The sequence below is a fragment of the Ooceraea biroi genome, chromosome 1 (genome assembly GCF_003672135.1).
Source record: "Ooceraea biroi isolate clonal line C1 chromosome 1, Obir_v5.4, whole genome shotgun sequence".
NCBI lineage: Eukaryota > Metazoa > Arthropoda > Insecta > Hymenoptera > Formicidae > Ooceraea > Ooceraea biroi.
This window is the reverse complement of record NC_039506.1, coordinates 18,459,998-18,477,506: the sequence shown is the minus strand read 5'-3', so window position 1 is coordinate 18,477,506 and position 17,509 is coordinate 18,459,998. Positions and strand designations below refer to the sequence as shown.

General features: G+C 41.2%; 2 protein-coding genes across 3 annotated transcripts in view; both read left to right on the top strand.

The window, feature by feature from the left end:
- Positions 1-12,873, top strand: part of LOC105278054 (fibroblast growth factor receptor homolog 1-like) — a 60,687-nt gene extending 47,814 nt beyond the window's left edge. Inside the window, exons 3-11 of the mRNA XM_011336871.3 lie at positions 4,211-4,567; positions 5,521-5,910; positions 7,076-7,263; positions 7,519-7,654; positions 8,819-9,310; positions 9,568-10,066; positions 10,517-10,657; positions 10,749-10,854; positions 11,214-12,873. Coding sequence (XP_011335173.2) covers positions 4,211-4,567; positions 5,521-5,910; positions 7,076-7,263; positions 7,519-7,654; positions 8,819-9,310; positions 9,568-10,066; positions 10,517-10,657; positions 10,749-10,854; positions 11,214-11,318 — 2,414 coding nt within the window. The 3' untranslated portion in view covers positions 11,319-12,873. The remainder of the gene's footprint in view (positions 1-4,210; positions 4,568-5,520; positions 5,911-7,075; positions 7,264-7,518; positions 7,655-8,818; positions 9,311-9,567; positions 10,067-10,516; positions 10,658-10,748; positions 10,855-11,213) is intronic.
- Positions 12,874-13,550: 677 nt separating this feature from the next.
- Positions 13,551-16,997, top strand: LOC105278056 (polycomb group RING finger protein 3). 2 transcript variants are annotated; one of them, XM_011336873.3, is made up of 5 exons: positions 13,551-13,741; positions 13,983-14,284; positions 14,496-14,641; positions 14,720-14,863; positions 15,387-16,997. In XM_011336873.3, the coding sequence occupies exons 2-5, from the start codon at positions 14,008-14,010 to the stop codon at positions 15,516-15,518; spliced, it is 699 nt and encodes a 232-aa protein (XP_011335175.1). In that variant the 5' UTR covers positions 13,551-13,741; positions 13,983-14,007; the 3' UTR covers positions 15,519-16,997. The 2 variants fall into 2 exon arrangements, with proteins under 2 accessions (XP_011335175.1, XP_011335176.1); XM_011336874.2 differs by having other exon boundaries at positions 13,551-13,836.
- Positions 16,998-17,509: the final 512 nt, after the last annotated feature.

Sequence of the window (17,509 nt, the reverse complement as noted above, 5' to 3'; positions counted from 1 at the left end):
GCGGGTGTCATTGTCCAATAACTCGGCCGGTTTTCACCCGGCGCGACGCTTGAATTACCGCGGCCGGTGTATCGGTGACAAAATATTATTTACTCTGCATCCGGCCGATTTTATCCCCGACCGCACGCACCGCGAGAAACCGCGCCGTTATTTATGAAGCTGCCCGGCGCCCTCGGAGAACCGGTCGCGACGCGGTAGCCGCGCCTCCGTTTGCGCGGAAACTTTGATAGCGATTTACGAGCGGCACGTGCTACGGACGAGATACGCGATGGGAGAGCACCGTCAAGGGCTTGAGAAAGACCGCGAGCTGCGGTCGAGACGTGGCGTGAAAGAAATCGGGAGACGTTGAAGAACAAACGCGGCTGTGAAGAGAGAAAGAGAGAGAAGGAAGGAGGGAAAGAGGGAGGGTGGGAGGGAGAGAGGCGCGATTCTTCTTCCTAAACGCGATCGCTGTATAACTGTATTGCTAACCCCCGCACGATGAACGAAAACACTGTACATGTCAGTCGGACGATGTACGACGCTTCGCGGTAAAAACGCGGCCGTTTCACGCGCGACACGAGTAAATAAACGCACGCCGACGCTGAGAAATCAGAGATTTCCGTCGTCACGTGACGTTAATGGCTAATGGCCGTCGCGCGTGAGACGGATTCGGTCGTGCGCGTGCGCATATTTCGAAAAATCCGTGCGTAGATCGAAACGAAAATGAAATTAATCGTTCTCCGCGATATTTTCGGTCCATTTCTTCGTAATAGAATGCAATGAATTTTACGCGAGATTAAGGAGTCTGCCATTGTTTGTTTGTTAGCGAAGCTGATTTATTCTCTTCTTAATGCACACCGAGCGAGCTCTTTATTTACATTGCTAACAATAATATTTCTCGACGCTGTAAAAAGTGACGCGAGGCTCTTCGATTCGCCGGGGAGATTCGTAGAAAGAATTACAAGCGTATCATTCCCAGTGAACAGGAAATGTGCAAGATGCCGGCAAGATGCCTGCAAAAAGATAGGGAGATGACGATCAAAAATTGTGCAAAATGTCCCATGCCGTGATGCAGATCGTGACGGTGTTTCCTTCCTCTGATTGGTCGGCTGTCATGTGACATGCGCCATGTTAATACCGCGTTATTCAAATGTGGTATTTATATGAAGGTGAAATGAGAACGTTATGTCAATTGCCCATTATAGAAAAAGGTCAAGTTAAGTTAATTGCGGAATCATTATTAATGTAAACGCAAGAGAACAAATAAAATACATGTAATAGGAGAGATTAAAATAAAGAAAGCAATATATATATATAGTTATTTATCCGATTATATATACTTACAGTCACTGTAAGTATATATAATAAACTATTATTGAATATTATTAAATATTATGAAATATTATACAACAAACTATTACAAATATCACAAATTACACAGATAAAACTAAACATTGGGTACTACAGTACTACAAAACATTATGCTGGCCACCTGTGTTTTGTATAGGGTGTCTCAGAAAGAATGGGACAATGCTCGTGTGCAGATAGAGCGGACTGAACTGAGTCGAAAAGTTTGATACCATTTTACAATTTTCGCAATAATTAACGAGTTATTAATTATTAAAAATTGCTGTATTATTCCGGCCTACCGCCGAATGCAAGTGCGCGGCGAGATGCGACCGCCTATAGCGATCGAGGTTGCTAGGCGCGCGGGGTGTTGTTTATTACAAGTGGCCTGCCTAGCCATTGCCACTGCGATCGCTAGGCACTCGATCGCTAGGCGGTCGCATCTCGCCGCGCGCTTGCATTCGGTGGTAGGCCGGACTAATACAGCGATTTTTAATAATTAATAACTCGTTAACTATTGCGAAAATTGCAAAATGGTACAGGACTTTTCGACTCGGTTCAGTCCGCTCTATCCGCACACGAGCATTGTCCCATTTTTTCTGAGACACCCTGTATATATTGCTTTCTTTATTTTAATCTCTCCTATTACATGTATTTTATTTGTTCTCTTGCGTTTACATTGATAATGATTCCGCAATTAATTTAACTTGACCTTTTTCTATAATGGGCAATTGACATAACGTTCTCATTTCACCTTCATATAAATACCACATTTGAATAACGCGGTATTAACATGGCGCATGTCACATGACAGCCGACCAATCAGAGGAAGGAAACACCGTCACGATCTGCATCACGGCATGGGACATTTTGCACAATTTTTGATCGTCATCTCCCTATCTTTTTGCAGGCATCTTGCCGGCATCTTGCACATTTCCTGTTCACTGGGTTGGTTCTTTCGGGATTCCTCCTTACCTGCGCGCGTTCCTCGCGAGTAAATCCGAGAGATCTACGCGTAGAAACTCGTACGGAAATCTATGCTCGAACGCGAGAGGCAGTTGCCGAGGGCGCAGAAAGAGAGGAGCACAACACCGGGACAGAAGTGGCGCGAAGCTCTTGAAACGTTTAAGGCTATTCCTGGCGTCTGGCTTGAGGCAGATGGCCCGCTGAGAGCGCCACCGAGAGGAATCGATCCTCCGTTTCGGATATCGATCAATGTCGCCGGTGCAGACCAGACGTTGTACGCGGTTCTTTGAATTTTCACTTCGAATCCACGGTTTCCGAACGGTGGAAAAATATACATCTGCGAGAAAGAAACTGCGTTTTATAAAAGTCACATCGTGGATAAGGCGCGTTACAAATTAGCGACGAGCGTGCTCTGCAAAATCGCGATTAGATCGAAGGGAGGGTAGGGGAGGGGCAGAATCGTACGTTGAATTTTCGTGGGTCGTTGATGTGCCACGTGCCTCGCATCTGTGCTGTCTCCCGAAAAAGAGCGAGGCAGCACCCACGATGACGACGACGACGAAGAGCGACAATAAACGCGATCGATTTCCGTCGAGAGCCCTCCCGAGGCACAACGACCCGTTTGTCCCGCGAGGATGTTTAAAGATCCGCGAAAAGAAAGCGAAGCGCGGATTCACGACTGAATTAAAGTCGCGCCTCCCTTCGCCGCGCCTTCCTCCTGGCGCGTCTGGAATAACTCAGGAAGCAGATCCGTGTGCTAAAACAGGCGAGGGAAAGGCAAAAAAGCGCCGAACGAAGACGGGAAAGCATTGAAAGAAAACAAAAGAGAGAGAGAGAGAGAGAGGGGGGGGAGGGGGAAGCATCGATATTACAATTATAAAATCGAAAGTTGTATCGCGAAATTATGAAATTTAAGATTGACGCAAATTGCGATCGTATTTGAATCTTTGCTTAGATCTTGGAACAGATTCCGATTCGCGTCTCGCACGACGCTCTCGTTGACGAGGGACGGGAGGAGATGAGCCGCTTCGTAGTACTATTAGCGCTCGTAATCGCAGGGCGATTCAGAGGGAGGAGCGGCGCGCGGCGAGGGATTGCGAAGGGTGGCACTAAAATTAGCGCGCGACGCATTCCGGAGACGGCGGGGTTTGGGAGGGTTGGGTGGGGTGGGAGGGGAGGGCGAGGGTAGGCGCAAGGAGACTCCAGATGGAACGTCGGAAGGGACAGTGTCGCAATTCACTTCTGGCTGGTTGCCAAATGGCGATACTCTGAGGTCCGGCGACTGGCCTCATGAATGAGCGGCCCGCGCTTCGCCAGGAAAATGAGTTTTCCTCGCGGTCTCAAGCCACTGGCTCGAATATCGGTGGGCAGACAGACTCGAGAGAATTAGGCTCGGTCGCCGAGCCAAAGCTATGCACGGTTCTCCTCTTTTACCCTCGTCGATTGCTTCGGACGTTTCTGTTCGACTTCCGCGAGTTTGTCGACGGTGATTATTATAGATCGTCTTCCTGACGATGTGCGAATTGATGCAAAGCGACGACAAAAAAGAATGGAAATTATAATTAATTTGGAACCGCAACTGCAAATAACCAACTAAATTAAAATATAAAATTGTGTTCTCTCTTTTTCTTTCTTTCTGTCTCTTTATCTCTTTCTGTTTTCATATTAAAATTAAATTAAAATGTTCCGAATTAAATGCAAAGAATGTATACATAATAAAATAAAATCTTTGAAGTTTAATTGTTTGAAATTGAAATACTAGATAACACTTACTTCGTCAATTAACTTACAATTAGTTTCGAACATAGCGAGCTAGATCTCGTTTCTCTCGCGGAAGACATACTCGATGAATAATGCCGGTGCATATTTACTGTCATGGCGTATAATAAATAGGACGCGTTTATTTGTGCTGCAGACGCCGTTAATATCGCGGACGTCGTGGTGTTCGTGGGCGAGAAGCTTAATCTACGCTGCTCGCCAGACCTCAACGTCGAGACCACATGGTGGAAGGACAACGAAACGTTACGTCGATCGACTGCGAGGATACGCGTGACGAAGCAGTTCTTGAAGTTCAAATACGTCGAGATGGAAGACGCGGGCGTCTACGGTTGCAGATTGCAATCGGATGGAACCGTTGACTGGAGAAACGTGACCGTTCGCGTTGAGAATCTGCAGAATGATGGCTTCCAGGACGAAGGCGAGGAAACGAGCGGCGTGATGGACACAATCAGACCGGAAGAGGAGAGCAATGATCTCGAGATCGAAACCAGAAGTGAGTTATCCGACAAATTTCAATTAAATGCGACGTCAACTATCACGGCTGATTCATAAAAAATTATTTTATTATAAAATTGAATTTTTCATCTATATATGATTCTTTATTTAAACAATTTATTTAGCGATGATCTTGATAGAATAATGCATTATTTTTAGCATTTGTTCCATTTGTTTTATTGGTCAATTAAATATTTTTCCTTTGTTTTCATGACTTCTACTGAAATGTTATAATTTTTGAATTCCCTGAATTATCTGAATATCAATACAATACAGGGTGGCCCATTTTAATTTATACAGTCGATTTTTTAAAACACTAAAAGAGATACGAAAAAATGTTTCAGACAAACATATCACGATTTCGAGGAGGACATAAGATGATACCATTGGTTTGACCTTGAATAGTCGTTTGAAGGTCACTCGAAGATCACCTTCAATTTCTTAAATTGAAACCCCAACTTTTTATTGCAGATTCTTATTCTCCATCGAAAAGTAAGTAACTTTTGTCTGAAACATTTTTCCGAAAAATGTCATCTTATGTCCTTAAAATGATCTTCAAGATGAGTTTTGAGGACATTTTAAGGACATAAGATGACATTTTTCGGAAAAATGTTTCAGACAAAAGTTACTTACTTTTCGATGGAGAATAAGAATCTGCAATAAAAAGTTGGGGTTTCAATTTAAGAAATTGAAGGTGATCTTCGAGTGACCTTCAAACGACTATTCAAGGTCAAACCAATGGTATCATCTTATGTCCCCCTCGAAATCGTGACATGTCTGTCTGAAACATTTTTTCGTATCTCTTTTAGTTTTTTAAAAAATCGACTGTATAAATTAAAATGGGCCACCCTGTATATTTATAAATTCCAATATTAAATATTATACCATTAAAATATTACTGAACGTACGATATGTACGTACAACACTATAATCTTTTTCGCATTTTCGTAGATCTGCCCGAGACGCGATCGTTGCATTTGGACAGCGAGAAGATGGATGTGGACGTGGACGAGAAGGGCGAGAACGACACAGAGGGCGAGCACAATAATACGGTGCCAGAGAGCCCGCCCGCGTTCAACAAGACCGACGAGATGCACGCATCAGTGGTGAAGCCCGCTGGCAGCACGATGCGATTGAGATGTCCGAGCGTGGGCAATCCCAGGCCGAACATCACGTGGCTGAAGAACAACGAGGAGCCGCGGCGGGACCTCGGCACGGCCATTAGGACCAAGTGGACCCTCAGGTTGGAGGATCTCGTTACGAAGGATAGCGGCAATTACACGTGCATTGTGTGCAATCATCTGGGATGCATCAACCATACGTTCAAAGTCGACATAATCGGTAAGTAGATATCCTTGACTGTCTGCTTTCTATGCGAGGCGGGCGATCGTGCCCGTAACGATCCCGAGCGGCGTGCATTACCGCGATCCCGACTTGAGTGGAACCGGAGTGGTCTGAAGCTCTTTGCTAACCGAAACCGCAGAGCGTTTCCCGCACAAGCCGTACATCAACGAGGACTTCCCGAAGAACGTGACCGTTCTGGTTAACGGTACCGCGACCTTCAGGTGCCCCATCGTTTCCGATCTCGAACCGTATATTCAGTGGGTCAAGGTGGCCGAATACCCGGGTGATCAGGAGGACTCACCCAAGGGGACCCTGCTCCAGGTACAGCCGCCCATTTATCGCGGTGGTGGAGGGTCCTGGTCCTTAACTAATTCTTCGTTCGTTCGATCGACGCGATCACGCGATAATCCGCCGTTGTGTTAACTATCGATGGTGTAGGGATGACTAACTGGACGAGAACTTTTCGGAACATCGGAGACGCAAGGTTTTCACAGGAGGTGCAACTGGCTGCGGAAGATTCGAGTCGTAAATAAGGAACTCGATCATTTTATTTTGTACATTGCGTGGAGGAGAGGTCTTTACAATATTCATGTGGTTACGGGTTCTTATTTTGTTTCTTCAATGTTGAATCTATCTTGTACACATGTGCATACACATACACACATATACATGGAACTTTCATCGCTGCCCATTATAAATTGCTCCAGAAGTTAAGTGTGAAACTCACATATAGTGAAGTAAATAAAAATGAAAAGAAACATATAGGTCTATATTATAATATATAATTCATATTTTTATTGGCCGAACAAAACATTTGCAGCGGTATTTTAATATTTCGCCTTATGTCAGACACCCTGTTGTATTAAAAAAAAACAATTGAAACCAAAGAAAATTATTATTAAATGAATAATATAACGGTGAAAAAGCGCCATAAGTTTTTCATTCGATGCTTCGCATTCAACAAACAGGCTTGGTTCATCCACTCATACTGTTTTTCTTACTAATCTCATTATTATTATATCCTCTCATATCGGGCACTTTGGGCACAAACTCGATCTGTGCGTTTCCTTTTCTTGCCTCCTTCATGTGCATACTTAACTCTAATCTAACTAAAAACAACGGTGGTTAAAACGGTGGTTGGGTTTTCTCTTTTTTCCTATAGAGACATTACCGCATCGACCGATCCTGACCAGGCCGCCACGGAACAACACGGTGCTTATCGGAAGCAATGTTAGTATGATCTGCCAGGTGCTGTCCGACGCGCATCGTCATCTCGAATGGTATCACGGTTACCACACGTCTCTCGACACCGTCAACAAGACCAATCAAAGCTTACGGGTGGAGGTCAAGGTGGGCGCAGCTTGCATGCGATCTCTCGCGATCTTTTCCCTTCGCGATCGTTTCTCGTCTTTCGTCTCTCCTCCTTTTCTCTTGCTTTAACAAGTTTAGACCTAAGAATTCGACGCTTCCCTAACATTTCAATGGAATAGAGGAGCGAATTTAGCTGTACGCTTTACGTAAACGTCGTGCACAATATTGCTGACGAATGCATGCTCAATTGGTGCCCGACGCGCGATTAACAAAATGGAATTTTGATTGGCACAGGCTGGAATGGAAACAGAAAATCCAGAGGAGCTGAAGCTTTACAATGTCACCGAAAAAGACGAGGGATGGTACACTTGTATCGCCCAGAATACTTTAGGAGAAACGTTTAGCAGTGCTTATCTTCGAGTCGTCGAAAGTGAGTGTGCACGCATTGAATTTTAAATTAAATTTAATTTTCCAATTTTCTCTTAAACATGAATATCTTTCAATTCCAAATAAAATTTTTTTATATAAATAATGATATATAAAATTATATGTATATTTTTACGATTTTTATTACATGATTATAATATATTATTAATTAAAAACACATAAACCACTCTTAACCCTTTGCCTGTAAACGTTTTTATGGCACCTTTATCCTGTAAATGGGGGTCATTTACGTCCACCTCATTAAAAAATAGGTTAAACTGTTTTAAAAAATCTGAAACAATTCGTATAGTTATATTGACTCTTCTATTTTGTAAATCAATCGGAAAACCAAGTAAAAAATAGTTTGTTTAAACAATGTGTTTATGTAAACAAAGTAAAACACGGAAAACGTACTATTTTGTTTAAAAAATTATAATTTGGGGACAAATTATCGAAATAAAAAAAATCAAACGGAAAATTAAAGCGTAAGGATAATACTTTCAATAAAAAAATATTGCAATATGGCACAATAAAAAAAAAGCTTAATTTGTGAGCATGAAAAAAGCATTTTTAAAACATTTGTTTAAGCATGCAAATACAAGTATTTTACAAGAAAATCAATACTTTTTTATTTTAATGTTATTTTATTCACAAAAATAGTTTGAGTAAAGAATATTTACATATAAAAATTGTTGATATGAGAAAAAATAATTATAAAAATAATTATGTTTTACTGCTAAAAAGTGTACTTACACTAAAGATTTTGTCTTGAAACTTATTTTCTAATAATATATATTACAAATCTTTATAAAAAATGTAAAAAGAGTTGATGAAAAAGTCACTCACCTACACTTGGTACACCTACACACTTGGTACACGTTAACTGTAAACGAGGGTCGTTTACGTCCAGACGCAATTCGAACTGCTTGCTATACTGGCTGTATGTGGACTAAGCTTACTAAACTTGGGGCGTGTGTACACTGTCTGGATACAATTTTACACGACATAGTCCAAGGCGGCTCCCTTCCTCCGTTTTTAAGGTACCGAAGATAGTCGCTTTCGGCCGGACACAAACGACCCCCGTTTACAGGCAAAGGGTTAATAAGATTAATTGATATTATTAATTAGCATAATAATAATAATAAATATTCTTATAAAATTTATTTAGCGCTAGACGAACAAAGAGTGCCGTTGACCGCGCGGCCGCAGATCCTGGTGAACGTTCTGGCGGCCATCCTGTGCGTTTTCTTCGCCGTGGGCGTCGTCGTGGTAATATACATCTTCCATCGGTTGAAACGCGAAAAAATGAAAAAGCTGCTCGCCATCGAGACGGCGCGTGCGGCCGTCGTTACGCACTGGACGAAGAGGGTGGTCGTGGAGAAGCAGAAGCTGGTGAACGCGCAGAACGTGGGCCAGGAGGATCTGCTGATGCCGGTGGTGAAGATCGAGAAGCAGAAATCTACCGTGATCGCCGAAGATAGCAGCACCGACAACGTGTCCGAGTACGAGCTGCCTTTGGACAGCGCCTGGGAATTACCGAGAGAATACTTTATACTCGGGAATACTTTGGGCGAAGGAGCATTCGGCAAAGTCATGAGGGCTGAGACGACTACCAACAAACCTGGACTACCCAGCGTCGTGGCGGTGAAAATGTTAAAACGTAAGCGGATCGAAACATTGTGCTCTGAATTTAAGAAAAAAAAATATATATATGTACTTTTTATATTATTTTGCTATATTTTATTAAATTATATATTTATTATATTCGAATTTAAGTAGATGCGAAATTATTTCCTATCAAAGATGCAAAAAAATTGTTCGTACAAAAATTATTCCGTTTGGAAAAGCTGTCGCGTGATGCAAATATATTTTTTGTGAATAGAAATGTAACGAAGATTTTAAAATTAACTCTTTTAGAGGGGCACACGGATGGCGAGATGATGGACTTGGTTTCCGAGATGGAGATGATGAAGGTGATCGGCAAGCACGTGAACATTATCAATCTACTTGGTGCCTGCACTCAGAACGGTCCCTTGTACGTTGTGGTGGAGTTCGCCCCTCACGGCAATCTGCGAGATTTCCTTCGAGATCATAGGCCGTCCTCAGGCTACGAGCCAACGATCGGACAAGAGCCGAAGGAGCGAAAGACCATCACGCAGAAGGATCTAGTCTCGTTTGCGTATCAAGTAGCGCGAGGCATGGAGTACTTGGCCAGCAGGAGATGCATACACAGGGACCTGGCTGCCAGGAACGTCCTCGTCAGCGACGAGTACGTGCTAAAGATCGCTGACTTCGGTCTTGCCAGAGACGTTCACAACCACGACTACTACAGAAAGACGACGGATGGACGATTGCCGGTGAAATGGATGGCCCCCGAGGCTCTGTTCCATCGTATTTACACCACTCAGTCCGACGTGTGAGTACCTGGCATTAACTGATGATCACTTTTTGCCCGAGCAACAATTTCACTTAACCCATTAAAGCCGACGGTCATAGCATAGAAATGTACTTTACATCATCCGCGCGGATCAGGTATCTATTTCTTAATTTTTTATAAGGACAACTTAAAAGATTACTTTTTAATTATCATATAGGTAGATTGTGATTGGATTAAATAATAATAAAAAAAGAAGAATGAAAAAATTAATATTAATTTTTATTTATCAATATTAAATATTGATTGTTCATTTAATATTGTTGTCATAAAAATTATATCTAAAAACTGAGATTGGTTGTCAATGGATCAGGTATTTCTATGTACTTTTATTTCTTGAATTCTATTATTGTTAAAATTATTCGTTCTTATTTAATATTTGTTTTATTATTTATATTTCTCAGCATTGCTTATGTCTGTCGCCGTTTTCAGATGGTCGTACGGTATTCTGTTGTGGGAGATCATGACGCTGGGCGGTACGCCTTATCCGTCCGTGCCGTCGGTTGAAAAATTATTCCAACTACTTAGGACCGGACACCGAATGGAGAAGCCGCCTTGCTGTTCGATCGAAATGTAAGACACGTCTTGAAACGCGCGATTTGACTTTGTAATACAGTCGATACGCGTTCGTTTATGAATACATTTCTTGGTTTGTCACTTGCAGATACATGCTCATGAGGGATTGTTGGAGCTATCAGCCGAACGAAAGGCCGACGTTTGTAGAACTGGTCGAGGACCTCGATAGAATATTGACAATAACAGCGAACGAGGCAAGTTGAGCTTTCCGTCTCTCTGACTCTCTACGCGTTAAAGAAAACAATATTTTTTAATGAGATATTGCACAAAGAAAATTGTTCTGAAAAATATTAGCACTCTTAAATCAAAGAGCTACTACACCACACAATTTGTACTGAATATATTTACAAGTAATATATAAAATAACAAATAATAGCTATTAAATAATAGATTAAATAATCGAACAAGAATTTCTTGCATATATAAATTTTTATATTATTATTTTTAAAAGAGGATCTAGTCAAATCTATTTTAATTAATAAAAAAAATCTATTTTAATAGATAAATTTGTGCTGTTGCTCAATTTTTCACCTGCATCTTTTTCTGACATCAGGAATACTTGGATCTTGGCCTACCCCAACTGGACACACCTCCCTCCAGCCAGGAGTCTAGCGAAGCGGAAGAGGACGGTGAGGAAAAATTTCCATATCTGCTGTGAATAGTGTGCTCTCGTCGCGGATATCACTTCGACTAGATACTCGAAGTGATCCATACCGCTCGCGAACGTGATTGGACAAAGTATCGGTGCGAGCGAGTGCGACAGATGCGATATGAAAGCAAAGGGACTGATAGTGTGTGCGTGTGAGCGTGAAATCACACGTGGGGAGGGTGAAATCGACTGAACACGCCAAATAATGTACATCAGTATTGATCTGTGTAGCGCGTACTCATGTAGAATTAAGCGCGATAATCGTAGAACGACACCGTGTATGTCGATAGCGCTGAGCCGACAGGCATTCATTGGACACCTTGTATCTTGTGCTACGTTTTCTACGCAAATCGTTATGTATGCTGCTACTTGTTTGATTCATTAACGGTCAATCTCCCATTTTCGGGACATAACTTTTAAGACGAGAAACATTTCATAATAAATTTAATATTTTTTCACAAAACTTTTGGGCTCTAATTCCCAATAAAGATTTGCGATCGCGACAATAAACTTATATTGTTCACGTAAGAATAAGAAACAGAATCAAACAAAGTGTTATAAAATTTTTATAAACGTTAGAATATAATTATGATCTTTAATTAATTAAGAGAAATGAAGTACACACGGAGTAGAGTGTGCAACTATTGCGAGGAGACTATTTTCTACAACTAGACGCATTAACGCAGAAAGTAAACAAAGTAACTTGTATATCGCCTATACAGATCTATAGGTATTCGTAGGTAGTAATAATTGTGCCATGAAACAGTGCCTGAGGAAGGTGTCGGATTTACAAACGAAGAGGAATACATCATTGCGAGGGACGACGCGGCTGTTCGTCCGTATACAGATATCGGAGAGGGGCGTGATGAGATGGGAGACATTGCGTTTGTAACTAGTCAACTGTGAAAATTGTATGTTTCTCTGTATCATAGTAGCTGATAGATTTTTAGTGTTTTTACGTGGTACTAGGTTTTAGCGGACAATGACCGTAGATTTTGTATCGCGGGCAGCGTGTTCTGTAGGAGTTTTGTAAAGAAAAATAATAAAAAAGGAGAATCCAATTAGATACGTAGGAGATCGAACAGGAGAGGAAACGAGCAATAAATAAATGTTACACCGAAGCAGATGAGGAGTAGCGCCGTTTTCGAGAGGAAAAAGCCCAAAGTAAGTCTTAGCTGTACCGATTATGATCGCGATAAATGTATAAACGGGCAGGAGGTGCGTAGCGAGTAGATAATTTATTTCTCATGTATCAGTGTCTCAATATATGTATCCAGGATCGTTTCTTTTTTTTATATAATTTTAAGGTGAGTCGCTCGCGCGTAGCACTTTTGTAAAAAGGCGACAATAACGATGAATTGTGCACTAGAACGTAGTTTTAATCCGCGATCTGTACATATCGGCGTTTATTTAAATAAATATTACTTGTTATCCAGCGTCCCTAAAGGTAGAATTAATAAATCAGCATTTATACCTAAGGCACATAGAGCGTATGTGTAGAATGTGTAAAGGAATCATGTGCGAGTTTCGTCTCTAATAAATCGATCGATCTGTATCAGAATAATATTAGGTCTCTATTATTTTTCTAATCCTGATACTATTTGTTGCATTATAAAATATAATTTTCTTTCTATTTCGTTCTGCCTATCTCACAAGGGTTGATAAAAATCGAATAACTATTGAAACAACTTTTGAGTGTGACTATTCTCCTCTAGCGCAGCTTATCGTCTTCTTTTTCTTCTCATGAGACTATTCAAAGGTAAAAGATCTATAAGAAAGCATTCGATCCGCGTGTGTAATAATATCAAATAATATTAAGATAAACCTTACCATTAATATAAACATTATATTTCAGCAACACAAAAAAATAAATAATGCAGCACGTGCACCATTACCTTTTTAATTTTTTATACATTTTGCAGCGTTGTAAAATTGAGCGTGGAGATTGAACGTGCGTGAGCGCGAAAAAACGAAACAGAAAAATAGAAACGTACCTATATTTTTCTCTCTCGCAGAATTTTGTCCGGATCGCTTTATGTCAAGACTCTTATCACAAGGTCTCTAGTATTAATTAAATACACAATAATATACGTATAGAGGTAAAAAAACATATACATGCGTTGCACGTCCCCACTTTGGCCGCATCGCGTGTCGCTTGTAAATGCACGTCGCTGCCGCAGCCGGACGAATGGCGCTGCGATCAGTGCGTTTCAGTCTGTTCAGTCAGTTTTGTTGTCATATCGGTCACATTTCCACTGAGTTGTTTTCCAACCGGATTTTTAGTGGTACTTTTAGTTCGCACAAATCGCTTAGCCGCGGTACACGCTGAGTATGATGTAGAATGCTGCGGGACATGCGGATCCTCCCCGCGGAACTGCGCGAGTGGTAGAGTCGGCCGAGGGACACCGTGTACCACCACGCTTGACATTGAGGTTAGAATCGGATAACCCACTTTCGGTCGCGGCCAACGCGGTCGCTGTATCGCGTGTGCGTGTCCTTCCGTGTTAATCAGGAGCGCCGACAGGAAGTACGCTGAATCATCCGCATCCGTGAAAACATTTTAGTCTCTTTCCGAGCGGCGAAGTTTCTTCGAAAAAATTGTCGGGATTTTCGGAGCGTCGCGCTCGTCGATGCCTTTATTTATTAATGCAGCCGTCGCATGTATTATTGCAGATACCTGTCAATATCTGTCTGTTAAATGGTGATTATCGATGCGATGGAGAGAAGGATAAAGCTGAAGAACCTGAATAGTCACATAACCTGCAAGATATGTCGCGGATACTTGATAGACGCCACTACCGTCACCGAGTGTCTGCACACGTTCTGCAAAAGCTGTCTGGTCAAGCATCTGGAAGAGAAGCACACGTGTCCCACGTGTCAAATCGTCATACACCAGTCGCATCCCCTTCAGTACATCAGCTTTGACAGGACCATGCAAGACATTGTCTACAAATTAGTTCCTGATCTTCAAGAAAGTACGAATCTTCTTCAACAATTTTCCTTTTTACACATTTTTATTTATAGAAATTTATTTACCAAATTTTACTTATTTCCTTACTTTTTCTCTATTGTTTCATCTTATACAATATTATATACATAAATGTTATACACGTATGACACAAGACATTTCTCGTATTGTTGATTCTTTTTACCTTCTTTGTATATTAATGAGATTCTGCATTTCAGACGAAATCAAAAGGGAGAGGGAATTTTATAGGGCCAGAGGTTTGCCTTGTCCCAAGGATATTCTACCGAACGCTGGCGAAGTGGAGGAGGAGAAAGCCAATGCGGATGCACACGCGGAAACGGATTATCACCGTGCGGACGAACAGGTAATTACTATATAATAAATATGTGCTTGCGGCAGGGAATTGTTGGATCTTGCATCAATTGTTTTCTCAAATTTCCAGGTCAATGTATGTTTGGAGTGCATGAACGCCAGTTTAAAGACACTGAAGCGAAGATTCATCAGATGTTCCGCTCAGGCTACGATAACACACGTGAAGAAATTTATTGCTAAGAAGGTGTTGAGTGGGATGGAGAAATATAGAGATGTAAGTATATTTATAACTAAAACGTGAAAGTGTTTTTGCGCTGTGCTCGATGCAACATTTTATTCCAGCAACTTGGATATTGAATTATATCGGTTCCATGCTTTATGAATTTTTTATTTTTTATTAAACTATAAAATATCAAATTTTAATAGTGTTTTTGAAATATATTGTATCATAATAAAAGATACATACCACAGTAAACAAAGTTATAATATGTAGATTATATGGATTTTATTATAAATAATATTGTATTATAATATTATAATACAATATTATTTATAATTATATACATAATAAGAAAATTTAATAAAATTATAATACATATGCACTAAATAAGATCTATAATACCAAACATGGTAAATAAGATTTACTGAAAAATTCTCGAACGCGAGAATTGTTCATTTTATTGTTTAGTTGTTGGAACGGAATGTTGAATTTATTGCAAAATGCAATTAAATAATATATGTGCAATTTTGTGCAATGACATATTGTTATTTCTTAACCTGCTCTTATTTTTTGACAGATCGATATTTTGTGCAATAACGAGTTACTAGGTAAGGACCATACATTGAAGTTCGTTTACGTGACGAGATGGAGGTTCAGGGACCCACCCTTGAGGCTACAATACCGATCGCACATAGATATGCAAGACTAATATCCCTACGTGCGAGATGTACGAGAATTCGAAGGATTTCTATTGTATCGTACATTTTTCCAACTCGATTCCTCTATTCCTGTCTCTCAACTCGGTTACAGTACTTATCCCCGTCTCTGCGTTGCAGATATTTGCGTCGATTATTGAGAGATAATTTCAGTTCCGTGAAACAGGGTGATACCGCCGACCTCGTGACGTGTGTTTCCTCTCATTATTATTAACATCGTTAATATCAACGATAATAACAATGGGATACCGTTATTATTAATTAATACGTCTGCTGTATGAATAATCTCGTTATTATTGATACTATATATTTATAATTGTTCGTTTGTGTATGTAGGCGATAATCGAGCTATTTATTTGTGCGAAATCAAAGATTGTTCTTGTCACGTGCCGCTCACCGGTAGCACTTGTACGTTCGTTCGTTAACATTCGACTCTCGTACGGAGGAACATTGTTGCGTTAACATCTTGTCGACAGACGAAGCGGCATACGTCGGACTAAACGTTCGTCATCTGTTACACAACGGCGCGTCAATTGAATATCGCGTGCAAGAAGCAACGGGCATGCATAATTGCATATTCGATCTCGGTTACTGATAAGACTTCAGTACGATTGCTACGGATTTGCGTGCGCCATAAATTACGATCAAGTGTTGAATGATGTTGAATGATGTTGAATTTATAATTTGTAGCGTAATGAACGATGATGCGTCGCTTTCGCCGTGTCGATAAAGTGTCGAGGAGAAAGAGAGTCTGTATTTCTGACACACGGTGTGCAAGTCTTTTGTAGATATCCGATATCACCAGCGCACAAATTTTCGGCGCCTGCGTGTCGAGTTGCGGTAGACTTTCGGCGACCAGGATGGTGAACCAGGTGTACACCGTCTCGCATCTCGTGTCTCGAGGCGAGACGACAAATCCGAATCGAATTCTCGTTTCGCGAGAGCGAAAACGTTTTTCTTACACACATACATACATACCCCATTTGTACATAGAATATTTTTGACAGAACTCGGACGACGTCGCGCGTAGACGCAAAAGCTTTGTATCGGACGCGAGTGAGGAGGAAGAAAGAGACCGGGCCCGCACCTTGGGCCTTTTTAACTTTGTATGTTCACGCGCCGTTATATAATATATTTTAATCGTGCCGCGAGTTTTCCTCGAGACGCCTCGGCTCGCAGGAGAAAGAGAGAAAGAGAGAGATAATATTATCCCGCGGCGATAATATATTTTCGAGAGATTTCGCCCCCGTCGTCGAGCGAAACGCGCGGCGCTCGTCGCTTGTAGTGAAGTGATCTTGTTTCATCCGATAATAAACGGAAAAAAGGTGTGATTGTATATAATAAATATAATAGGGAATCGGACACACGATCTTTGCGAAGTAGCGGCATTGCAACAATGATAGAGCTTGTATGTTGTACACCGTGTATGTGCATCTTCATAAATTATTAAATAAATATGTTTTGTACAGTATATATATATGTATACAATATGCTGCCCGTAATTCATTTTATATTAAAATTTACATAATTCATGATTATATGTAATATGAGATTCTAATTTGAATAATCAATCATGACGAATTATGACGCGCGCGCATACCTAAAATTATTTGCAATCCAAAAGAAATTTGAGATTCGAAAATGATAAGAATTCCTAGGAAATTACACGTTTGCAGTCTCTTTTCCCTAAATGACATGAAAATTAATTATTATATCTATATTTATATTCGTGCGACGTAAAATTCCGTAATGCGGATCGCCATAATCGCGTTTGTGCATTGCTCCGAATACGGTCGTGAGAGTTCGCGCTCTTTTTTCGAAAACCGGCGCGCGCGCGCGCGCGCGCTGTCCTCTCCCCCGCTTTTGTATCCACTCTCTGGAAAGAGCGGGGCGTTCGAGAGAGAAGCGCATTAGCGACGGGCGGCCCAGCAGGCCGGATGCCTTCAGCGGTTCGGCCTTCGGTGGTACGCTTCAGTTGAACGAA